The sequence below is a fragment of the Triticum urartu genome, chromosome 1, assembly GCF_003073215.2.
Source record: "Triticum urartu cultivar G1812 chromosome 1, Tu2.1, whole genome shotgun sequence".
NCBI classification, from domain to species: domain Eukaryota; kingdom Viridiplantae; phylum Streptophyta; class Magnoliopsida; order Poales; family Poaceae; genus Triticum; species Triticum urartu.
Window position 1 is genome coordinate 513,472,297 of NC_053022.1, and position 22,388 is coordinate 513,494,684.

Genomic DNA, 22,388 nt, shown 5'->3' on the forward strand with positions numbered 1-22,388 from the left:
AATCGGCGCCCGCGGACGTCGTCGTCGTCGCGGCCGGCTGGAGCCGACCAGGGGTTTCCCCCAATCTGAATCCCGACCACCAGAATCACCCGCAACCCAGAGGCAGTCCAGACGCCTGCACAGCCAGGGACCGTCGAGGGTGAAACGCACCGAGCAAGGGAAGATGGCCAGCAGCCAGATCTGACGCCGCCAGCCACCAGGGCAGCCGCGCCAGGTCCCAGCCCACCGAAGATCCGCTGGCCACCCGATCAGATCGCCGGCACCGCGCCCACCCCACTGCTCACCGCAGGTGACAAGGGGCCTCGCCGGGGGCCGCCGCCCAGATCCAAGACCCTCCGATGTGAACCAGAGCAGCGCATGCCCCGCCGCCGCAGTCCCCGGCTGCGCCATGGGCCTTGCCCGACGGCAGCCTCGTGCAGCGGCGAGGAGGAGAGGGGAGGGAGAGGGGCTACTCCGGCGAGAGGGAGTTGCCCCCGAGACGCCCAGATTGCTTTTTGACTGGTTGCTTGTGCGCAAGCAATAAATTGGCAGAAAATGAGCCAGTAGAATCGGCACAAGTTCCAAAACAAAAAACATACTGCATAAAATAAGTTTCACCAGGAAAGGTATCACTGTCATATAATAGAAAACATGTTAGCAATGAAAATGAAATCAAATAATAGAAAAAGGGGGTTAATTTGAAGAACAAAATCGGAATCATATATGGTAGGGCAAAAATCATAACTATGCCATTGAATTGTTTTCACAAATAAATATTGATAGTACACGTGCGTGCAAGTATTGAAGAAAAAAACAATGTATATTTGAAGCAAGACAGCAGATTTTTTTTGGAAAAAAACAGTAGCAAGTTTGCACGGAAAAAATGATGCCTGAAACAAACACATAGGACAGCACGAACAGATGAACAAAGATGACGTAGATAAAAGCATTGGACAGAAGGGAAAAGAAGATTGAAGGGGGGGAAACAAAACTGAAATAACATAAGAACAACACAAGGAAGAAGGAAGAAGAAGGTGGACAAGATAAAAGAATAGCAGAAATTAGAACTGAAATAACATAAAAACAGCGCAAGGACGAACAAAGGAGAAGATGAACAGGATAGAAGAAGAAATAACAACAGCGCAAGGAGGAAGGAAAATGAAAGTGAACGATGGTAGAAAGTCATGGAATAGGGTTCGTAACAGAACGGGGGCTGCAGGATACAGACATGTAGCCGTATTTGTAAAACAATTAACACATATAGTGTTTCGTATCCAGAGAGCTACCAATTTTCATTCATTTTGAACAATTTTATGTCCAGATATGTGCACGGCGCAGATGGACGGCAAGAGGCGTTTCACCATACACGTGCCCCTTCAAATTTTCGTGTGTCACGTGCAAGTTGCAACCAACCGTGACGTAAAAACAACATGCCGGATGGAGACAGATGCTTGAATCTTAGCTGCGCATCTGCGCATGCGTATGGTGTGAGCGCCTCTCCATTTCTGCATTTTCGCAAACGAAAAATGAAATAGGGTACGTATTATTGTGGCCATAGTAGGATGTGCGGCCGTACGAGTACGATGTTGCTGTCTCGCACAAATCGTTCCATCGTAGCAAGTACTCGGACTTAATTAATTTCCGGCAAAAAGAAAATACTTAATTAACTCACCGTCGAGTACTAAAGACGCGGTTTAAGAAAAAGTACTCCTACGAACGGTTGTTGAGCGTGACTAGTCCCCTCCGTTTCTATTTAGTCTTGGTGTAAAAATCTGTGGCCGAATATCTGCCTACCCGCATTCATTTCGGTTAGGGCGGACATGACCGTTAGGTTGACCAGAGCGGCATTCACATCAACGCGGCGACCATGAAGGCTACTCCAAGCGTTGGATGAATTTAAGCGACCCGATCAGCTTGCCCGGCTATTTAAGCTGGCCGCCCGTGGACGCAATCCCTTCACCACTATCCCGCCGCTCCTCTCTCGATGCACGCCTCCAGCTCGGCCTCCACTATTGGAAAATTCGACGCCTCTAAGTGGTTCTCCACGTGCCCCATAGATTTGCGGGGAGCTCCGGATCCTGGCGCTGCCGGCCACATTCACCGGGCGCCTTAGAGCATCTACAACCGGCATTCTCAAATCCTCCTCAAATGTCCACGGATGTTGTCGGACAGGAAAGAGAAGGAAAAAAGTGACCTAATCCCTTCATATCGTCCCCATCCGCTCGGACTATCCGCGAACCCTCATATTGAGGACGCACCTAGTCAGTCTGTCATGTAGGACATGACCCAACCCGGACCATCTTTTTTTCTTTCTTTTTTCTTCTCTCTCTTCATCTACACCAATCATGTGCAGGTGACTGCACACATGAGGAAGAAAATATGGAGTGTGGCTGCATGGACGGATAAATAGGGGCTCCAAACGGACGCACCCGATCAGTGACCGTGGTCAGGCGTCGCCATCCCCTGCGTCGCACTGTGGCGTCCAAATCGTACACCGCTTGGAGGAGGAGGCGCCCTCCCAGGCACACCCATCTCCACTGTGGCAAGGAGGTGGCGCCACCAGCCCCGCCCCATCGCCAGTCCAGAAACTAGTGACATCCAATCGCCGTTAAGGAGGATACATCATCCCCGATGATCTCCAAGGTGTGCATCCACCTTGGCTACTACCTTGGTGACATCAAACTGTCCTCCTCAGTGGCGGTCGTCAACAAATGCCTCTCTGAGGCGATGAGGCGGGAGTGGCACAACGCGGCACGCTAGACAACATTCCTGAAGACGACATCCCGCCTGCTTGAGTGAGCACCTTTCTTGGAACAAGCGTTCACACAAAATTATGGCTAATTTTCGTGAGGTTCTCTTTGAATGCAATTTATTTGATTTGGATTTTCATTGAGTTTCTTGGACTTATAATAATAAGCAAGAAGGTGGTAAAAAATGTGAAAGTACAACTTGGTCGAGCGGTGGCATGCCCTCACTGTCCTTCTATCTTTCCTGACCACAAGGTTTTACATATTTTCAGCTCTAGATCTTTCTCGAGTTAAGCCCTTTTCAAGGTTATTCGGGAGCTTGGTTGATAGCTTGACACCATCAACCGAGAACCAGTGATGGGTTGTGGAACAATAACAACCAGTCCTAAAATTTGGAGAATACGAGACCAGATCTGCCAGGAAAAAGGCAAAATGACATGATGATGTATTGAATTGACTCCTCATTTTGGTCGCGCAAGGGGCAAGTAGTCGGGTTGAGGCAACCTCCTTTTGGTCGGGTGGTCCGCCGTCCAACAACGATTATTGATGACGAGACAACACTATTTTCAAATACGTACAGTCCATTATTGTTTGGACGATAACATCCATCCTTATTTGAATTATTAATTCAACAATATTTTCGGTACATCCCGTAACTTTTCACCTGATTCAGCTGTATTCCAATTAACCGCATCCACATTCAACACACATTTAAAACATTGCATCCACGTTCAAGAATTTTCACACACATTTCAATTCATCCGGGCATTTTTTTATATAGACGAAAAAGGATTTCCCTCCGCTTTATGTTATAAAGCAACCACCACATCACAAGTCATACAAAGCCAAAACGAAAGAGAAAAAGAGAGAAACAGCAAAGATACATGATACCGGAGGAGCCGCTACACATTTTCCTATATAAAACCATCGTTTTTGGGACATTATCCTTTAGGTACACTGGGCTTTTAGGCCGGGCCCTCCAGCCCACCCATACCAAAGCCTATGTTGCAAAACAAAAAAAAGACAAAAAATAGTAAACCCGGTTGCCGCCACGGCGCCACTCGCGACGGCCACGTGACAGGAAGGCGCATTGGTCGGTCGGCGGGCTCGCCTCCTTCCCGAGGAAGGAAGGGAAGGGAACGCACGCAGCGCACCAAACCAAATTGAAATGAAAAACGTTGGAGGGAAAACTCCCGCCAACATAAATAAATCCCCCGCCGACCCCCGAAACCCCTCCCCCCACACCTCACAAAATCCGGTAATCCCCACGCCCGCAGAGACTCCGGAGGAGACCCAGCGATCGGAATGGCGGACATGGGCAGCCTCGAGAGGATGGGACGGGAGCTCAAGTGCCCCATCTGGTACGCCCGCCCGCCGCCCCGCCGGCCCTTTTCTTTCCCCTCGTCTCGTCCGCGCCCTCGTGGCCGACACCTGGATCTGTGGACACCAGTTCTCCGATTTATCCCCTTTCTTGTTGTTGATTCTGACTGGCTGTTGTTCGTCAATTTGATCCTGGTGGCAGTCTGAGCCTGCTCAGATCGGCGGTGTCCGTCACCTGCAACCACATCTTCTGCAAGTGAGTCCCTTCTGCCCGTCCCCCTCCGTTGCAATATCCCTGTGAAACTATCCGATCTGGGCTCATGTGTGCGCTCCCGACCTTGTTGCAGCCACTGCCTCACGGAGTCGATGAAGTCCTCCTCCACCTGCCCTGTGTGCAAGGTGCCGTTCCGCCGAAGAGGTTAGTGGGCGTAGCTGTTGTTATCTGGGCCTTCTTAGGCTGCTGAAGTTATATATGTTTTGTGTAGAATATGTTGGGCTGCAAAAGACGGAATTGTTTCCCCGTGCGCAAAAAAAATGCTTCACCTTTTTAAGGATTGGATAACGTTAACATGCATGATATGTCTGCTTTACGAAGCAATTAAATATTTATCTAACTATATGCGAAAATCGGAACCATAGTACTCCCTCCGTAAAGAAATATAAGAGCGTTTAGATCACTACTTTAGTTATCTAAACGCTCTTATATTTCTTTACAGAGGGAGTACTATTAAAACTCCACAGAAATGTTCTTGATGAACTAGTGTTTACTGTAACTCTGCAAGTTCTGACGTGATGGCTTGATCTTAATCTAATACAAAACTCACGTTATAAAGCCTGGTTTTGCTTGTAGAAATCCGGCCAGCACCACACATGGACAATCTGGTCGGCATTTTGAAGAGCATGGAGGCTGCATCAGGAAGTAATGTTGTCTCAACACAGGTGACTCCTGCGGCACAAGTTGCAGGTAATTTTCTGGCATAGCATCAACTCTTCTTTTGTTCGCTAGCATATGTGCAAGGTGGTCAATTGTGAAATTAATTTTGAAGGACGATTTAATTATGTGGTTGTTTTGCATCTGCCGGGGTCTGCACCACATTCGTTGTTGTATCCATTTTGGCATGCTGTCTGGTGGATGGTTGTCTGTTTGCCTCTATAAAACTGAAATCAACTTTTACAGATAATTTTAGCACAATTAGTCTTCAGTCTTGTGCTTACTGCATTATTCTTACTTGATCTTGAAGATGGATCAAAGCATGCCAACAGCGAGAAAAAGTCTAAAAGGTCACAAAAATCAACAGTGCAAAAGAAGAAGATATCATCCGAGAAGAAAGCAAACAAAACAAAGTCTGCTGTGGCTTCTGCATCTGGTCCTACTAAAAAGCCTTCTTTCTCTACGAACAAGAGAATACATGTGACACCATTCCCTGAATCTGAGACACCAATGAGACCTCAGAAGATTATGAAGTCTCAAGGGACAACAGATAAATTGAATGGTGATGCTCAAGAAGGCAAAGATAAAGCATCAGCCTCTGATAAACTGGAAGGTTTCTCATTGTCACCCTTTTTTTGGTTAAGGGAAAGAGAGGATGCAGAAGGCGGCACTCTTGAAACGTTAAGTGAACCACCCTCATTGGCCACGCCCTTGCGTCACAATGCACCTTGTTTTAGTGACATCAAAGATTCTGATGCTGGAACCCCTCCTAACACGACTCCAAATGTATGTTTTCTGAACATTTATGTTTTTTTCCTGTTCAAATTTTGTGCTTACTAGCTTTGCATAAATTGTGCTTACGGTTAGCTATTTGAGTTGCAGAGCAAAGCTGTGGTTCCGGATGCCTTCGATAGTGAAATCTTTGAATGGTCCCAGAGGCCTTGCTCTCCAGAGCTGTGTTCTACTCCACGGAAAAAGCAGGTAATTTGCTACATGCGGCCAGACACACTGTACATTTCGTCCTGTTTCTTCTTTATAATCTGATTTGCATCTACTTTGTATTTAGCATGTATTTTACCTAACTGTTTGGACTGTTCAGGGTAAATTTGAGGATATATTAGATCACATAGCAGAGAAAGATGACGAGGAAGATATACAGCTTGGTGGTTCATTCGATGAGTCAGGTCATACACATAATGCAGCTCAGCCTGTCAAGAGGAAGAAGGGGAAGAAGGCAAGAGGTGGGAACAGCAGGAAGACAAAGTTGCTGGAGGTCATCACAAAAGAAGCTGATGCCAACCAACAAGATTCAAATATCACTAAAAGTCTTGCCGCAAAGTCATGCGAAGAAAACAGCAGTGCTATAGAGAAGAATACTTCAAGTAGAAGAAACAAGGCTGGTAACAACATCAATCTATTTCCCTGTTCTGATGATAACTCCATGGGGACATTTCACCCTCGAGAAAATAGTTTGGAGATTGAAGTACATGATGGACACCTCTCGGAAAGATCTCAGAAGGAGAAAAGTGGTCAACAGAAGAAATGTGCAAGGAAGCTGGGAACAACAGGGAAGAGTACAGTTGAGACTACAGAGAGTAATTCTGAGCCAAGAAGTAAGCGAGTTAGAAAAATGCCTGACAGTGTCAATGCTGAAAAGATAGGAGTTACTGATGTCTCTAGAAATGAAACAGAAATGCCATTACTCCACAGCTTCATGAAAAGTTGCACCCAGCACAAACTTTTGGATGGTAGAAGTAAAAGGAGCAGCAAAAAGAGCAAGTTCAGTGAAGGAACGAATAGTCAGATAGGGCTTGATAGCATGAAATCAAACATCACTGCAAATACATCAAGCATTTTACTTGGTAGATGCCAAAGTAGTGAGGCAATACGCGCAGCTCCTTCACCAATGGATGCTTCAGTTAAGAATAAATGTGCAAAAAGTATCAAACAAACAGATTGTTCAGAAATGAAAAACTTTGGAAAGCTCCAAGCTTGCACTGGTAATACTTTCCTGAAGAAATGTGATGACACTGTCTCTAAGGTTTTCTGTGCTTTCTGCCAGTCTGCTGATATCACAGAGGTATGTTCATATCATTTTCAAATGCCTCATGTTGATGTTCCCAAATCCTTGGTACTGAACGGTAAATATCTCTACTTTCTTGAAGGAGTCTGGAGAGATGGTTCACTACCATAATGGAAAACAAGTCCCTGTAGAATTTGGTGGAGGGGCTAATGTCATACATTCTCACAAGAACTGCATGGAGTGGTTTGTTGTCCTTTCCAGCACATGATTGTATTGTAAAATATTTTTGTTCTTGATATATCTAGCCAAGTTTCATCATAACCTTTTATTTTACCATAGGGCTCCAGATGTCTACTTTGAAGATGACTCAGTGTTTAATCTTACGCCCGAGTTAACTAGAAGCAAAAGGATCAAATGTGCTTGCTGCGGAGTTAAAGGTGCGGCACTTGGTTGCTTTGACAAGAGTTGTCGCAAAAGCTTCCACTTCACATGTGCTAAATTGATCCCAGAATGCAGATGGGATAATGTAAGTTCATATTGTGTTCTGATCTAGCAATTTCAACTTTATCAGAATAACTCTTTGCCATTTGTCAAAGTTCTAAATTGCCACCTTATTTCTCTAATTTATTTTCACTGTCAGGAAAACTTTGTGATGCTATGCCCTTTGCATCAGTCTTCCAAGTTGCCAAAGGAAGTTTCTGAGCCACAAAAGCAATCCAAAAGGATAACAGCACCAAAATGGTACCCCCAGAACCTGCTGTTTAAACAGTCTTGTAATGGTCAATATGTATGATTACTTACTGGAGGGCAACTGTTTTTTTTCAGTCCATCTCAAGTAAGATCTAGCCAAGCTTGCAGCAATAACTGGAAATGGCCATCAGGATCACCACAAAAGTGGGTTCTCTGCTGTTCAGCTCTTTCTGCTGCTGAGAAGGTATACATCTTATTTTCCTTATCAAATCCATGATATTTGCTCCATATGAGTTTTAACTGAGATGAAATGATTGAATTGCTCAGGGCGTCGTAACAGAATTTGCGAAATTAGCTGGTGTGCCTATTTCCAAGAGCTGGAGCCCCAGCGTTACCCATGTCATTGCATCAACTGACCCCTCTGGCGCTTGCAAGCGCACACTGAAGTTTCTGATGGCAATCTTGAACGGCAAATGGATCGTCTCCATCGATTGTAAGCACATAGTGGACTCTGTCATATCAACGCAGAAATGATATTGATGCCCTGTAGTGTTACTAACTGCTGCCTTTATGCTGCTGTAGGGGTTAAGGCTTGCATGGAAAGCATGGAACCTGCTGATGAGCAGAAATTTGAGGTCACCACCGATGTTCATGGCGTCAGTGAGGGTCCGAAGTTAGGAAGACAGAGAGCAATCAACAAGGTACCATTCTTCCAGTGTTATTTTCCCAACTGTTATTGTACTACTGCTACAGCAGTCAGTTAACTGTCCATTTGTTCTGCAGCAACCCAAGTTGTTCAACGGCATGCAGTTCTACCTCCATGGGGACTACACCATGACCTACAGGGGCTTCCTGCAGGACCTGGTGGTTGCGGCAGGCGGCACGGTTCTGCACCGGAAGCCTGTCTCAAGGGACCAGCAGAAGCTGCTTGATGACCGCTCCTCTGTTTTCGTCGTGTACAGTGTTGAGAACCAGGGGAAGGCGAAACTCGGCGACAATGACAATGATCGCCGCAGGCAGGCTGATGAAGCCCAGGCCCTGGCATTCGCCTCTGGTGGTGAAGCCGTGAGCAGCGCCTGGATAATCGACTCTGTTGCAGCTTGCAAGCTGCAACCTCTGTGACTGAGCTCAAAGAAGGCTTCTCATGTCAGTTGGTTGAGTAGTAAACTGAAAAATCAAGGAGGTCACTGGACAATTGCTTAATTTTATACCGTGTCATGTAATTATAAGAGTAACATTTTGTGTTTTTTCTTTCAAAAAGGAGGTTGTTCATGAGTTAACTTTATCATTCCAATGTAAAGAGGTTCAGGCTCAACTAGTGTCGTGATGTGTGTGCCGGAAGGTCTCCCTATTCCTTTGAGCCAGATTAATTGCTACAAGATGATTATCATAATCTTCTACCACAGTACATCATTTGGTGCATTGTTTATGATGTGTTTAGGGACATCACTCGCATTGAGAGGTGCAGTTGGGAGACATTGTGAAAAGGCTCAAATGACATCTCTTTCCCTATAGGAATTGAGATATGTGTGATCTCACTTAGTATGATTTTCCTATTCCTATGACATTCCTATTCAAATTGAAGTCTGCAAAGAAACCCACATGAACTGTTTACTTGCAGGCCGTAAAAAGAGGGACATGCTCAGTAGTGGAAAGGCATAATTTTTTTTACAGCAATAGAGCTGTCAGAGAGCAGGATGAACTTAAAACACCAAGGCAGAGAGAGGCACGTAAACAGCAAACTCAAAAAATATTGATCAGAGTTCAGACTGGCTCACTGCAGTTGTACCCTTGCACATGAGGCTGAACGATGAACTACTTGGTTACATTTTGTTCTAACCATACATAAGCAACAACCAGGGAAAGAAGGTAAAAGTCTTGAAGCTTTCACACGCAAATACACTTTCAGATTTGTTCGAATGTAAGGCAGCAGTAGACAGATGAATGCTTGAATGAATAGGTAGATACAAGAAGAACACATGAGCAGCCATTGGTTCAGCAATTCGCACATGATCGGGACCAAGAATCTGTTTATGGCATATCAATATTCAAGGATACCGACTGACCCCGGGGAAAGTTGCAGCCTGAACCACCGGTGCATGGGCAGGACGCGGCTGAACCAAAAACAAAAAAAAGAAGACCAAGGTTCAGACATGCTCGGTTTCACCTGACGAATCAGATGTACCATGTGGCGACCCAAGTTGCCATTGAACGTTTCTTCACTACGATGGTCTCTTAAATGTGGGGTGAGAGAGGCTCGAACTCTCGACCTCAGGATTACTCGCAATTGTTTCAGCTATGAGACCTACGCGCTAGCCAACTGCGCCACCACCCCACCTGTTGTTCCGGAAGCGAAACAAACGTCCTTTTTATTGGATGTGGTGGTGAAAAAAACCCACCCTAATTAAGCAACAAGAGCATGCAAAATCATGGAGCGAATTCAACGGATGCTTATATCTTGCCCATTCCCATTCATCTTCAGTTAAATGAAGTGATATTCGCAAAAACAAAAAAGTTAAATGAAGTGATGAGATTTTAACACCCGAGTGAGGCCCTCCTTTGACGGATCAGGAAGGCAGCATGAGAAGAAGATGGCGGTGGTGGTTGAGAGGGTGATGCCGCCCGCACCCGGCCGGTCGTCGTCGTCGTCGAGGATGCAGGAGTAACCGGCCGTGTACAAGGACAAGACGATCGAGGCCGACGGAAACCAGCAGGGTGTTGCTCAGGCAGGAGCCCTCGTCCACCTACGCCAGCGCTCGCCCTTGAGTACCACCGGAGCCAGAGCTGAAGACGTGAGCGATCCTGAGGTCGACGATAGGGGTGCAAGGGTTCCTGATTGTATGTATGCAGGCAGAGGCAGTCCAGCATAATATTGCATCATCTGGAGAATTCTGTCGAATGGAGACAACACTGATTCTTCCTGCTGACGGTTAAACGCGTCCAGTCCGGCCACAATCAGCTAGACCCCTGAACCTGAAGGAAGCAACCGTGTTTGCAGGGTGTACGTCAGGCAAACCACTGCAAGAAACGAGCCCAGGAAATGATTTGTATCTGATGGAGGACCCGGCATGGTAGTGGCCGATCACCTCAGGAGGCTTGATCTCAATCTGGTGCAGGTTTTCCCCTTGCACACCGCTGCAATCTCGCTGTGCCTGCACGATGGTCATGCTGCAGATGAGTTTTTTTTCCCCACTGTTATAAAGCTGGCTTCAGGTGCCTTCTTCTCTGTACATGTTCAGAAAACAGAGCATGAGCTTCAGATGTTAATCCCAAGGAAACAAATAGTGCAGCCGAATTAATCCCCAAGCATGTTTTATTCTCTTCTCTTTCTTTGCACGTTAGGGAACAGACACGTCTCCCAGCAATCGAACAATGAATACATCAGTGGATTCTTAAAGATGAACTCATTGGGCAGTAGGATTAATGGAGGAAGAGATGAAGGCGCAGCAGTGGAGGAGATTACTTGTTGTGCAGAACCAAAAAATATAATATAAATAAAAAAGGAGATGAGACCAGGTTCAGACTTGCTCGACTCAATCTGATGATTCAGATGTGTATGTGGCGACCCAAGTTGCCACTGAGCGTTTCATCACAACGAAAGCCTTTTTATTGGATGTGGTGGTGAGAGAGTCTCGAACTCTCGACCTCGGCTTTGAGAGCTACGCGCTATCCAACTGCGCTATCAACCCACTTGTTGGACTACAACAGAAACAAACGTAGGAGTACTTGTTAAAAATAAAACAGAACGATGCAAAACGTACATGGGCGATGGCCGCCGTGGCGCTCGCCGGAGCAAGCAGTGGCGCGCCCTTGGCTTCTTTGGCTACCAACGGAGCCAGAGCCAAAGACGACGGCGGTGGCCCTGATCATTGCCATTGCTGAATTCTGAAAAATACTTCCTCTGTCCTCTGGGGAAGAATAAGATGCAGCACAGCAGCAGCTGACAGTAGGAGAGCCATTTACTTGTGGGTGTCCAGGCAGAGGCAGCAGGTGCTTCTTCTTTTTTTGTACATGTGCAGGAAACAGAATAGTGAGCTTCAGAAGTAGTGCAACACAGCTCATGGTTCAAAGCCACAATAGCATCAGAAGCATACTGTTCAAACTTGATGCCCCACAAATAACTTTACATGCAAATGATGAAAACACTCGAATCAATACCTATACGGTACGGATCACATCAGTTCAACAATAAAAGAACGTACGTATATAGGGTTGCACTGGAGCCAGAGCTTTCTCCAAGGAAAGCCAACACGCATAAGTATATAGGGTTGCACTACACAACAAGAGGGCTATATATATAGATTTGCTACGACAAGAGCCTACGGATGCAGAATGATAGATAGACAAAATGTGCATTTTTATTTGGCTGAGTAGGTTCACTTCGATTTCCATGCACATAGGTTCACTTCTCTGTATGAAAAAAGGCCGGAAACGTATGCCTTATAGGCAGAGACGTGTGCGTGTTATACAGATCATCGGATGGCGTTGGTTTCTTACAGGACTTAATCCTTACGAAAGACTATACAGAGATAAGGATTGCCCATAACAAAGCTAGCCGAGATTACAAAAAAAGTTTATCAATTCAAAAAATGTACGCTGATTAAAAAAAACGCTCATGAATTTGAAAAAATGTTTGTAAAAAAAATGTTCTCGAATTTTAATAATTGTTCATTTCATAAAAAATGTTCACAAATTTCAAAAGATGTTCGTGAATTACAAAAAGTTCATCAATTCAAAACATGCTCACAATTTTTTCTAACAATGTTCGTGAATTACAAAAAATGTTCATCAACTAAAAAACATTTTGCTTATTCAAAACGTTCATGAATTAAAAAAAATGTTTGTTAAAACTAAAAATATGTTCATGAATTTCAATTCGTTCATTCAAAGAAATGTTCATGAGTTTCATAAAAAGTGTTTATGAATTCAAAAAATATTCATGATTTCATAAAGTTGTTCGCGGATTTCACACATTTGAAAATGTCCAAGATTTTATGAAGTTCACAAATTTAAAAATGTTCCCAATTTTTAAAATAAAATAAAGAAAAGCGAAATAATAAAATTAAAACCAAAAGCAGAAAAAACCGAAAAAAGAGAAAGAACCTTCCCAAAACCGAAAAGAGCTAATGGGCGGGCCCAAAGTGTATGTAGCACAGTGCGCACGGGGTGTGGGGGTGTGTGTGGGGGTACACCCGTGGTCGCTAACTAGCGATCTATGCACAAAATAGGATCTCCCCACCACTTGACGCAAAAGTTCTGAAACGTCTGGGGCGTGATGGGCCTCCACCCTCCCACTAATTGGGGCTAGTTCCCCAAAACTCTCTCTTTGATAAGTATTGTATATTCATGTATAAAAAAATAAGTAAATCTAAAAAAATGTATAAAAAAATAAGTGAAGAGAGAGATACAATATGCACATGCGGTGGCCTAGAGTATAATGCGGTGATGGCTAGGGGCCCGAGCCACACGGGGTATGCGACTCGACACGATCGACGGTGGTGGTGTCAGTTGCATTGCATTGCATGTCATATGGATGTGGCACTACATGTTTCAGGAATGCCAAAAATCATGCATCAGCGAGACGTCACCACACATACACACCGGGTGCATCATGGTGGTATCGTGCTCATTGGTACATGCGTGCACCGTCTCCCTAGGGTGTAGTCAACATGTTATTTGTAGATGCAAGAGTAATTGACATTCGAGAACGACATCAAATCCACGTTGTCCCGCAATGAAAAGTCTACGCCGTAGACAACAATACAAAAGACATGGGAATTAAGAAAATGCATTGTACTAGAAAGATTGAAGAGAGCCCACTCGACGAAGGCTCGGAGAAGAGTTAGTTGGGTAGACATACTCATAAGCAAGCTTTGTCGGCATTTAATACGGTCAAGGTGGAGGAGTGAGAGCTTGTAGTCGAAATAGTTGATCACGCCAACATAAAAAAAGTAAATTGACATACAAAGAAATAGGGACGAAATTCGGAGTTTTTCTTATTTATAATTGATCCCGTGTACAGTTATTTGCTCCTAGAATTCATATATGCAAAATGGATAGGATTAAGGAGGTGTTGGACCTAGGCCTCTAATTTCTCAATATAGATAACCATATATATCAAAGAGTTTTTTCCACCCACTGAAACAAGTATCTGTTGTTTTAACTTGTCGCCATCAGCACTTTTCTTTTCAACATTTCTTTGTCCTCGCACTCCCACCCGTGAATGCCAACCCCGTCTCCTCCTATAGCAAGTTGACCTCCTCCGCCTCATGTCCGTTTAAAAGACCAGCCCTTGCCACTCCACCGCACCCCTCTCTTTGACTACTGTTAGCCTTCCTAAAATCTTAGCGGGTTTTTAGTACACCTCACCTCCTACCATGGTTCTCATTCTTTGAAGAGTCCTTAATTTATACCAAACAATTTTACCCATTTACAATTTATTCTGCAACTAAACCTTAACTAGTATTTTTCTTGATGGATTTTCAACATACAATTTAAGCTAGTGTCATTTTATCTTATTTAATAACTTTTACCATGCAATTATGCAAATGCATATAAATTACATTGTTCATCATTACACAATTACAATATGTAACATCGTGAATATAGTAGTTTTTAAGTACAAGCAAATTGCATTATTTTTCAAAATTGAGTATGCAACATTTGAAAGAATCTTTCGGTAATATGGTTTTAATCTAAATTTAAGCGGAAAAGGTCACAACCGTACACATTTCCCCAGAAAATACAGTATAATCGCATATGCTCACATACACATTCTAATTAGTTCCAGTGGCATGTATAATTTATAATGTGGTTATATGTGTGTTGAGTATTTATAGAAGTTTTGCTACATGGTTCTACAATGTTTGAGGACATACACACTGTGGTTTGGAGGCTATTAATATCCGACTTAGTTGTAACTAAATAGAGAATTTTGTTATATGTCGTGTGTCGATTGGTTGTTTAATCTCTTGTCTTTCCCTCCCACACTCACTCCCTATTTTTTGGTCAACATGTTATCTACTGTTCTTTGGGCCGACAATTCATGCATGAATGCTTCTCCATGGATGTGAAATGAGAATATTTGTTATTTACATGAGTATATGTTAAATGTTCCTATGACTGGAGCATTGTTCGTCTAGTTTTGATTTAGTTCACATAAAGCCAGGTACACAATGTTATTACCTTGTTGAAGGTGCTGTCTTGTGCTGATGTTCTCTCCTTGACTTGTGGTGGTTAGTCTCGACATTCATGATGAAAATCATTGTCTTGTTCGTTTGCTGGGCGCGATGGTCGTAACCTGAGTGTGTTCATCTCTTCATTAAGACGTTGCCGCAGAAGAAGTCCGACTCAGTCATAGGGTTATATTTTTAATGGTTTCGCCATAGTTATCCTTGTCTTGCACTTTGCTAGTTGATCATTGTTATTTCGTTCTCTTGCGTCAACTTTAATAAAGATGACTATGTGTATCGCAATGATGCGGACAATTGGGGATCAGACCTCCTTTAAAAAAAAGAAGATGTTGCTGGCGGCTTGCAGTGCCAGCTCACTTGTCCTAGGTATTGTGAGTATTATTTTAACCTTCTGAAAGGTAGCCCAGTTGGAGAAATGCCCTTTGATTCCTAAATGTATATACATCCGTTATGAGAAAAATATATTAATAGTTTAAAAAAGCCAAAGAAGTTTAAAAGTTTTTTTTTGAATAAACTTGACTTTCTTTTGAACTACTACAAAAAACTAGCCTATATTTTTTTATTTTTTTTTGCCCTGAAGTCAATGGCCCTTTTCTTTCGTGAATTTTTTTACAAGTACAATGGCAGGTCAAGTTTATTTCAAAAACATTTTCAGATTTTTTTAAAGTTTTTGTTTGATTATTAATTTCTTTTTCCATATATGGTGTATATACACCCAACAACCAAATATTCCTGTCCGCTGAGTTGAATGTTACAAGTGTAAAGATACATGTTCCCTTACTCAGAAAAAAATGTTTGGAAATATTTGTTACTTGAACCGCCAATTTAGTATACGCACCGCTTCGCCAAATCATATATTTAAAACCAATGAAGTAACATAACTCGATCACCCACGAATATCCATTTCCGAACCCGGGCTCATCTGCACCCGGTGAATAGTAGATTAAAAAAAACTAAAAAAACTGGAAAAAATCCAATTTTTTTGCATGTAAGATGATTGAGTGCGTGAGGTGCGTGCCAAATTTCAAATCACTTGGACATCTCAGCAGCTATCAGGAAAAAAAATCAGGTCCAAATAGTGCACAAATAGTAAACTTTTTCACAGACCTCAAATTTGTCTTTTTTGCTGACAGCTACTCAGACCTCCAAATGCTTTGAAATTTGGAACATGCATCACATACTCAGTCATCTTTTTCCTCATTTTTTTGAATTTTTGGAATCTATGTAATATTTTTAATGATTTTTTTGTTCATTCACGGAATCATCTGAGCCTGGCACCCAGGAGTATCATCTGGAACAATATCCCCCGTTCTATTGTGACATATAAAAAACAAATTGACTAGCTTCTCCTATTAGGTGATCAGACGACACCTCCAACTTTTGATGAATTAATTGCTACATAGAGTCCTGGCTCCTCTCCCCAAATAGGGTTCCTCCGCCTCTCGCCCGTGCCGCTGCCGGTCTGACTCGTCGCCGGTGGCCTTAGGGTCAAGTGGCGCGGTGGATTCTGGCCCTTGCTGACTGGGGGCCTTCATTTTTAGATGTTTTTTTGAGTTATGTTAGGGTTTTTGTCTTGCTCAGGAAGGCAAGACAACGATAGCTCTCAGAAGATGGAATAAGGTTATTCCCGCCTAGCCCCTGTTCCGGTGGTGCATCTAGCATCGTGTGTTACCGTGTGGAGGTGTGTCTCCAGTAGATCTGTCTTTGGTGGATCTACTCGGATCCGATCGTCGGTCGTCTATGTTTTTCCTGTCTTAAGGTTGGATCCTTCCAATCTACGCTACTCTTCATCGACGACGGTTGCTGTTCTGGTGCGCTGGTTCTATGGGGTCTTAGTATGACGACTTCCCGACTGTTTACTATGATATGTTTTGCCCAACTCTGACGAGGGAGGGGCGATAACAGCGGCGCGTCTTCGCGTTGCTTCAGTGCTTGTAGTCATTGCTAGATGATCTACAAATGTGAATGTAATTTTTATTATTTTTGATGTTCTTTGTATTAAGATGAATATGTCGGAAGTTTTTTGAGAAAAAAGTTGATTAGACAACACATGATACAAAGTGATGTTCCGTGAGAACGTAGCAATGAGTATTTTGTTTTGCTTCTTCTTCCAAAAGATAAGATCCACGTGGAATATTACAATTGGAAAAAGTTGCAACATGAAAATCGCTGAGCTTATACGAGCACCGCTAAAACATAATAAGTCTAAAAAGACATTATAATCATGTACAGCCCCTCAATAATAAAAATGCGAGTAATAATAATCATGTACCACTGTTTTTGCTTTTTTATTTTTTGGTCTCTTTTCTTTAATAGGAAACTGATAAGAGAATCCACATATGGTAGTCCCCGCTTAAAGCAGCAAGAATTTTTACAGTCTCCCCCGGCTGCTTGAAATGCATACACAACTCATGGCCGTGAGTAGCCATATTAAGAAAAGCGAGCTTCTATTTCTAATAGGCATCTCGCTTGAATGAATTCTGCAAAGAAACCCAGATGAATTGTTTACTTGCAGGGCGGTAAAGAGGGACGCGCGTAGTAGTAACACAGCATTTGAGAAGGTGATTCAGGTTGAAAGGCATGCGTTTTATACAGCAATAGAGCCGTCAGAGAGCAGGATGTACATATTTGGCACTTCCAAGGCCAGAAGCTAAATCAACTGAATACTTGTTCGGATCATGCACTTCAAAACACAAGATGCATAGTTTTCCTAATCTATTGAGCTATTACACAACATCTCATCATTGGGCAGGATCAACTGAATCATGAAGATGGAGCGAAATTATACTCGATGCTTTTTTTTAGAAAAGGAGAATGACCCTCGGCCTCTGCATCTGGGCGATGCATACAGTCACTTTATTAATTATTTGCACAAGACCTTATAAAGTCATACAAAGCAAGACTAAAGTCGCCATCTAAGCAACAAACTGTCACTACACCTATCCAGTTGATGTACGGGCGCAGATAGCCTGTGCCTAATACCAAACAGACATCGCAACCAAGCCTAACATCTAAGACCTGAGACCCCAACCTAGCCACTTGCTGGGTCTGGGGCACACACTGGTCCGGCGTGCTCTCAGAGGCCGCCGCCGCCAACTGCCACCGCTACATCTTCAGAACCGTACTGATGCATCAACCTTACTCGGTCTAGCTATCGTCGACGCCACCACGGCGCCCAACGGCACCTTCTCCCTGCGCGCAAACAGCTGAGCACGTCACGGTCGCCACTGATACACCTCAGCGTCATGTTGCCAAGTACCACCAGCCGACACAGCTTGAAGTCCTTGAAAGATCTGTCGTGCGTAGCATCTGCCGACCAGGCATGACAAAGCGTAGCACCTGTCGGTTAGGTATGACTTGACATCTCCACCGAAGCTCCATGAAAAACGAAGCCGTTCCACCTCCTGCCTCTGACTTCCAGCGCTGCTCCACAAATGATGCTCCCAAGAGAGAAACGACACGGCAGTGCCGCCATCGTCCGATCTGGAACACCAGATCCTAGGGTTTCTCCCGGAGCAGCACGAGTGGGTCGACAGTAGTTACACGACGATGCCTCCATCAAGGTAACGGCGAGAACGCCGCCATCACCTGTCGTCGGCTCGGTTTTCATCGGCAACCATGTCTCCCCTACTCGCAGCCGGGACTAGATGATGGATCTCGAGATCCGATCACCAAGCCTCTGGCCGGCCATCTCTGGAAGAAGATGACCACCACGTCCACCAGCGTTACCACGCCGGGCACGCGTCGCTGCCGGCACCCCCATGGTGCCTAGAGGCCGACAAGCCCCGACGAACACTACGCATCGCCAGCCGCCATGGCCCAGACCCAAGCACCACCAGATCCAGTTCAGATCGGGGTCAAGGGCCCCAAGCAGCAGCCGCCGCGGAGGCAGCACCACTGGCCCGTGCCCTGCCCTCCACCCCGTCGTAGGACCGAGTCATCGCCGGAGCTCCGCCGCGCCACGCCGCCAAGCCGCCGCCGAAAGAACTCACGCCGCCGCCAGGGAGAGAGAGACGCGCCAGGGAGAGGCCCCGCCGCCGCCGGCACTGCCTGGGCTTTGCCCGGCTATGTCCCTTGGCGGCGGCGAGGAGGGAGGGAGGGTGGAGGAGGACCAACGGCGAAGGGAGCTAGGGTTCCCCGAGTCACCTCAGAGAGGGACGCGGGGGACGGGCCTGAAAAGAATTATACCTGATGCTGAATCATGAAGAAGATCTCGACAAGTATGGGACACAATTGTACTCAGTAGCAATGAACAATGTAACCAATAGGAGGCTAATACGAAGCAGGCTTTCAGGCTTGGATTTTTCGTTCATTGCATATCACTCTTTTTTATATATAGGTTAAAAGAGGATTTCATTGACACTGGGTGTCTGGGTCACGTTAAAATCATACTCCCTTCGTCCCATAATATAACGTAGTGTTAAAAACATTCTTATATTATGGGAAGGAGGGAGTACTGAACATCTTCAGTGACATGCACCGGAGTGAAGTTCAGCAAACTCCAGTCGTACCCTGCACAGGAAGCCAAACGATCAGCTACTTGCTTTAATAAGCAATAACCAGGGAAAGAAGCTAACAGTCTTCAAGCTTTTCACACGCAAATACCCTTTCAGATGTGTTCTAATGTAAGGCAGTAGTAGACAGATCAATGCTTCAATCAATAGGCAGATACAAGAAGAACACAAGAGCGGTGACATTGTAGCAACATGGTAATTCTAGCCATTGGTTGAGCAATTCGCACATGGTCCGAACCAAGAATCTGTTTTTCAGTTGCACTAATAGGCAGCAACCCGCAGGTTATGTACAGTTTCTGATGAGTGCCTGTTTTATGGCTGACCCCGGCAAAAGTTTCAGCCTGAACCATCGGTGCGTGAACAAAAAAGAAGACCAAGGTTCAGACATGCTCAGTTCACCTGACGATTCAGGTGTACATGTGACAGACCCAGGTCGTCACAGAGCTTGGCTCGAACTCAGGATTGCTCACGTTTCAGCTATGAGACCTACGCGCTAGCCAACTGCGCCACCACCCCAATTGTTAAAGTGAAGCCGAAACAGACGGCCTTATTAGGCAACAAGACCATGCATGCAAAGCATAGATGACAGTGCAATACGTTTCCTGTTTCTGATTATTTATACCGGCAATATATTTTTAAGGCCTGTTTATTACCCATTTACAGCCAACTTCTATCCGTCTGCAATTGTAGTTAGCGCTGCATGAAGAAAATTCAAGGGATGCACAGCCGGAAGAGGTTTAACACGGTTTAACACAAGTTATATTAATTAGAATTACAACCCCAGGCTTGTAACAGCAGACGACATACAAGAGCAGACCCATAACGACCGCAGTTAAAATCAAAAGAAAAAGAAAAGAAAAGACCGCATCTATTTAACACTAGTATCATATTTTATAAAAACACAAACATTTTTTGAAATTTATGAATAATTTTTGAAAACGGGAAGATGTTTTGAACATTCAGAACAATTTTAGAAAATGTGTAGTTTTTAAAACGCAAATATTATGTTGAATTGCGAATATTTCACTAAAAAGTAATATTTTTCAATTTTGGAGCATTTTTAAAATTTAATTTTCCTTCTAGAAATCTCAAATAATTTTGGAAAAGGTAAACATTTTATAAAAATAGTAACCTGTTTTTTTTTCAATTTCCAAACATTTTTTTAAAACAGGAACAAAATTTGTAATTTTGGAAATTTTTCCAAAATGTGAACACAAATGAAAAATTAAACATTTTTTTTGAAAATTTGGAATTTACAGAAAAAGTAAAAAAAACTTGGAAGGGCAAAAAGAAACAGGAAAAAAGAAAGAGACAGAAAAAGAAAATAGAAACAGAACACCGAAAAAAGGAAAACGGGCCGCCCCATTTTTGGGTGCGCTGTGCGAAGCTCCGACTATTTGCCGACACATGCGACACATAATATTTTCCCAGCTGCATGGTCAGGAAAAAGTTTTTTTTAGATCGTGAGTTATCTTGTGAAAGGTGTTGGTTCAAAGGTTTGCTTCGGGGTGATAGCCGTTTGTCTTACATCTGGTTGTACCATCCAATTGGCGATTCCTTCTTGAAGGATTGTCTTAGAGTTCTGTGCCCTTCATTTCCATAGGTTTTGTTGTACGATTTGCGGGTGCTATTGAGGCATGTCCTATGTAAATGACATATAATTTTTTTTCATTTTCCTCTTTGTAAGCTGATTTCTTCAGCACCATTAATAATTAATAATATATGACTGTGTGCATCACTCAGAGGACGATGGCCTTCATCTTTTTAAAAAGAAATTTCCAGTTATTTATTTTCTTCTCTTTTGTCCGTGAGCTACATGCATATGCCCCCTCCCCCCTATCAGGGTGCCAGCAACAACAATCTTCACCTTCACCTTTCACGCTCCTGTATTGCTGGAATATATGGACACACCATAATGTAATGACGTTTCGGGAGAACCCCATGCCTCGAGTGCCTACTTGGCATGTGCAGCGAGGACACTGTTATTTGGCGCGCCCGCATCCATGTCGAGATGCAACATGAGACAATGCACGGCCGCCCCTTCTTCAGTATTGGAGCAGTCCCATCGTGTAACCCCCCTCTCTCGCTATGCATGCCTTTCTAACTGGTGTAACACTTTTTTTTGCGAGGGAACTGGTGTAACACTCTATAATTCGGCCTACTGTTTGCAGCCGGTAGAAAAACTGAATGCAAGTATTCAGGTGCGGTACCTCTTGGCCACGTTGACCATTTAAAAAAAAGCCTTCTCTTTCTTGGCACACCAACAAAATGGATACTCTTATAGTTATTAGAAAATACTAACTATATCACTGGATTCTAAAAGAAATTTGAGATTATTCAACACTACTATGGAACCACCAAACCCAAGTCATCTTGTGTTGCCGCCTCCAATTTTCAAGTCGGTTCGTCCATAGTTCATTGCATTGAAAATGACAAACACGAGCCATATGCCAATATGTTTGCAGGCCTTACCAGGATCACCCGGCAAGGATAAAGCATAATCCTCACACAAGAGATTCGCGAGACACGTCTGAGTGTCTTCTTGGGTCACCAAAGTTTAGTTGATGCCTCATGCATTGAAACAAACAAGATGAACAATTGTTCTTTTCATGAGTTGCTTGCAGGCATGACCATGCTATGCTTTATCTTGTAATAACCATGTTGCCATGATGATTTATGGCGATGTTCTTTTTGTTGGGAGACTCACGAGGAAAAATAGCTATTTCCATAGGATTTCTCATCAACTTCATACTGCCTTGGACTTGGACATGCCATGACACGGATGTTAGTCATTTTTTTCTTGAAAATACACCCCATGTATTAATTCCTAACAATATTCTTACAATCGTTTGTAGCATAAGCCACCACATATGTTGGCACACTACTCAAAATTATACCATCATAACGCATATCAAACTAAAATCAGTAATCTCTTGAGCCACCGTGGTTGCCCGTCGTTTAATTTTAACAAGATTAAAACTTTCTAAGAGC

General features: G+C 43.8%; 1 protein-coding gene and 1 non-coding gene across 2 annotated transcripts; one reads left to right on the top strand and one right to left on the bottom strand.

Moving 5' to 3' along the window:
- The first annotated feature begins 3,932 nt into the window (after nt 1-3,932).
- On the top strand, nt 3,933-9,098 carry LOC125524234 (protein BREAST CANCER SUSCEPTIBILITY 1 homolog). Its single transcript, XM_048689308.1, has 14 exons — nt 3,933-4,087; nt 4,249-4,302; nt 4,394-4,464; nt 4,897-5,010; nt 5,288-5,763; nt 5,860-5,958; nt 6,077-7,057; nt 7,143-7,243; nt 7,340-7,526; nt 7,641-7,741; nt 7,826-7,934; nt 8,018-8,183; nt 8,273-8,391; nt 8,474-9,098. Exons 1-14 carry the CDS (start codon nt 4,032-4,034, stop codon nt 8,810-8,812), a joined length of 2,973 nt encoding a protein of 990 aa, XP_048545265.1. The 5' UTR covers nt 3,933-4,031; the 3' UTR covers nt 8,813-9,098.
- Nucleotides 9,099-9,932: 834 nt separating this feature from the next.
- TRNAM-CAU lies at nt 9,933-10,025 on the bottom strand. The gene is given in 2 exon segments: nt 9,933-9,968; nt 9,988-10,025. It is a non-coding gene; the product is annotated as a tRNA-Met (tRNA).
- Nucleotides 10,026-22,388: the final 12,363 nt, after the last annotated feature.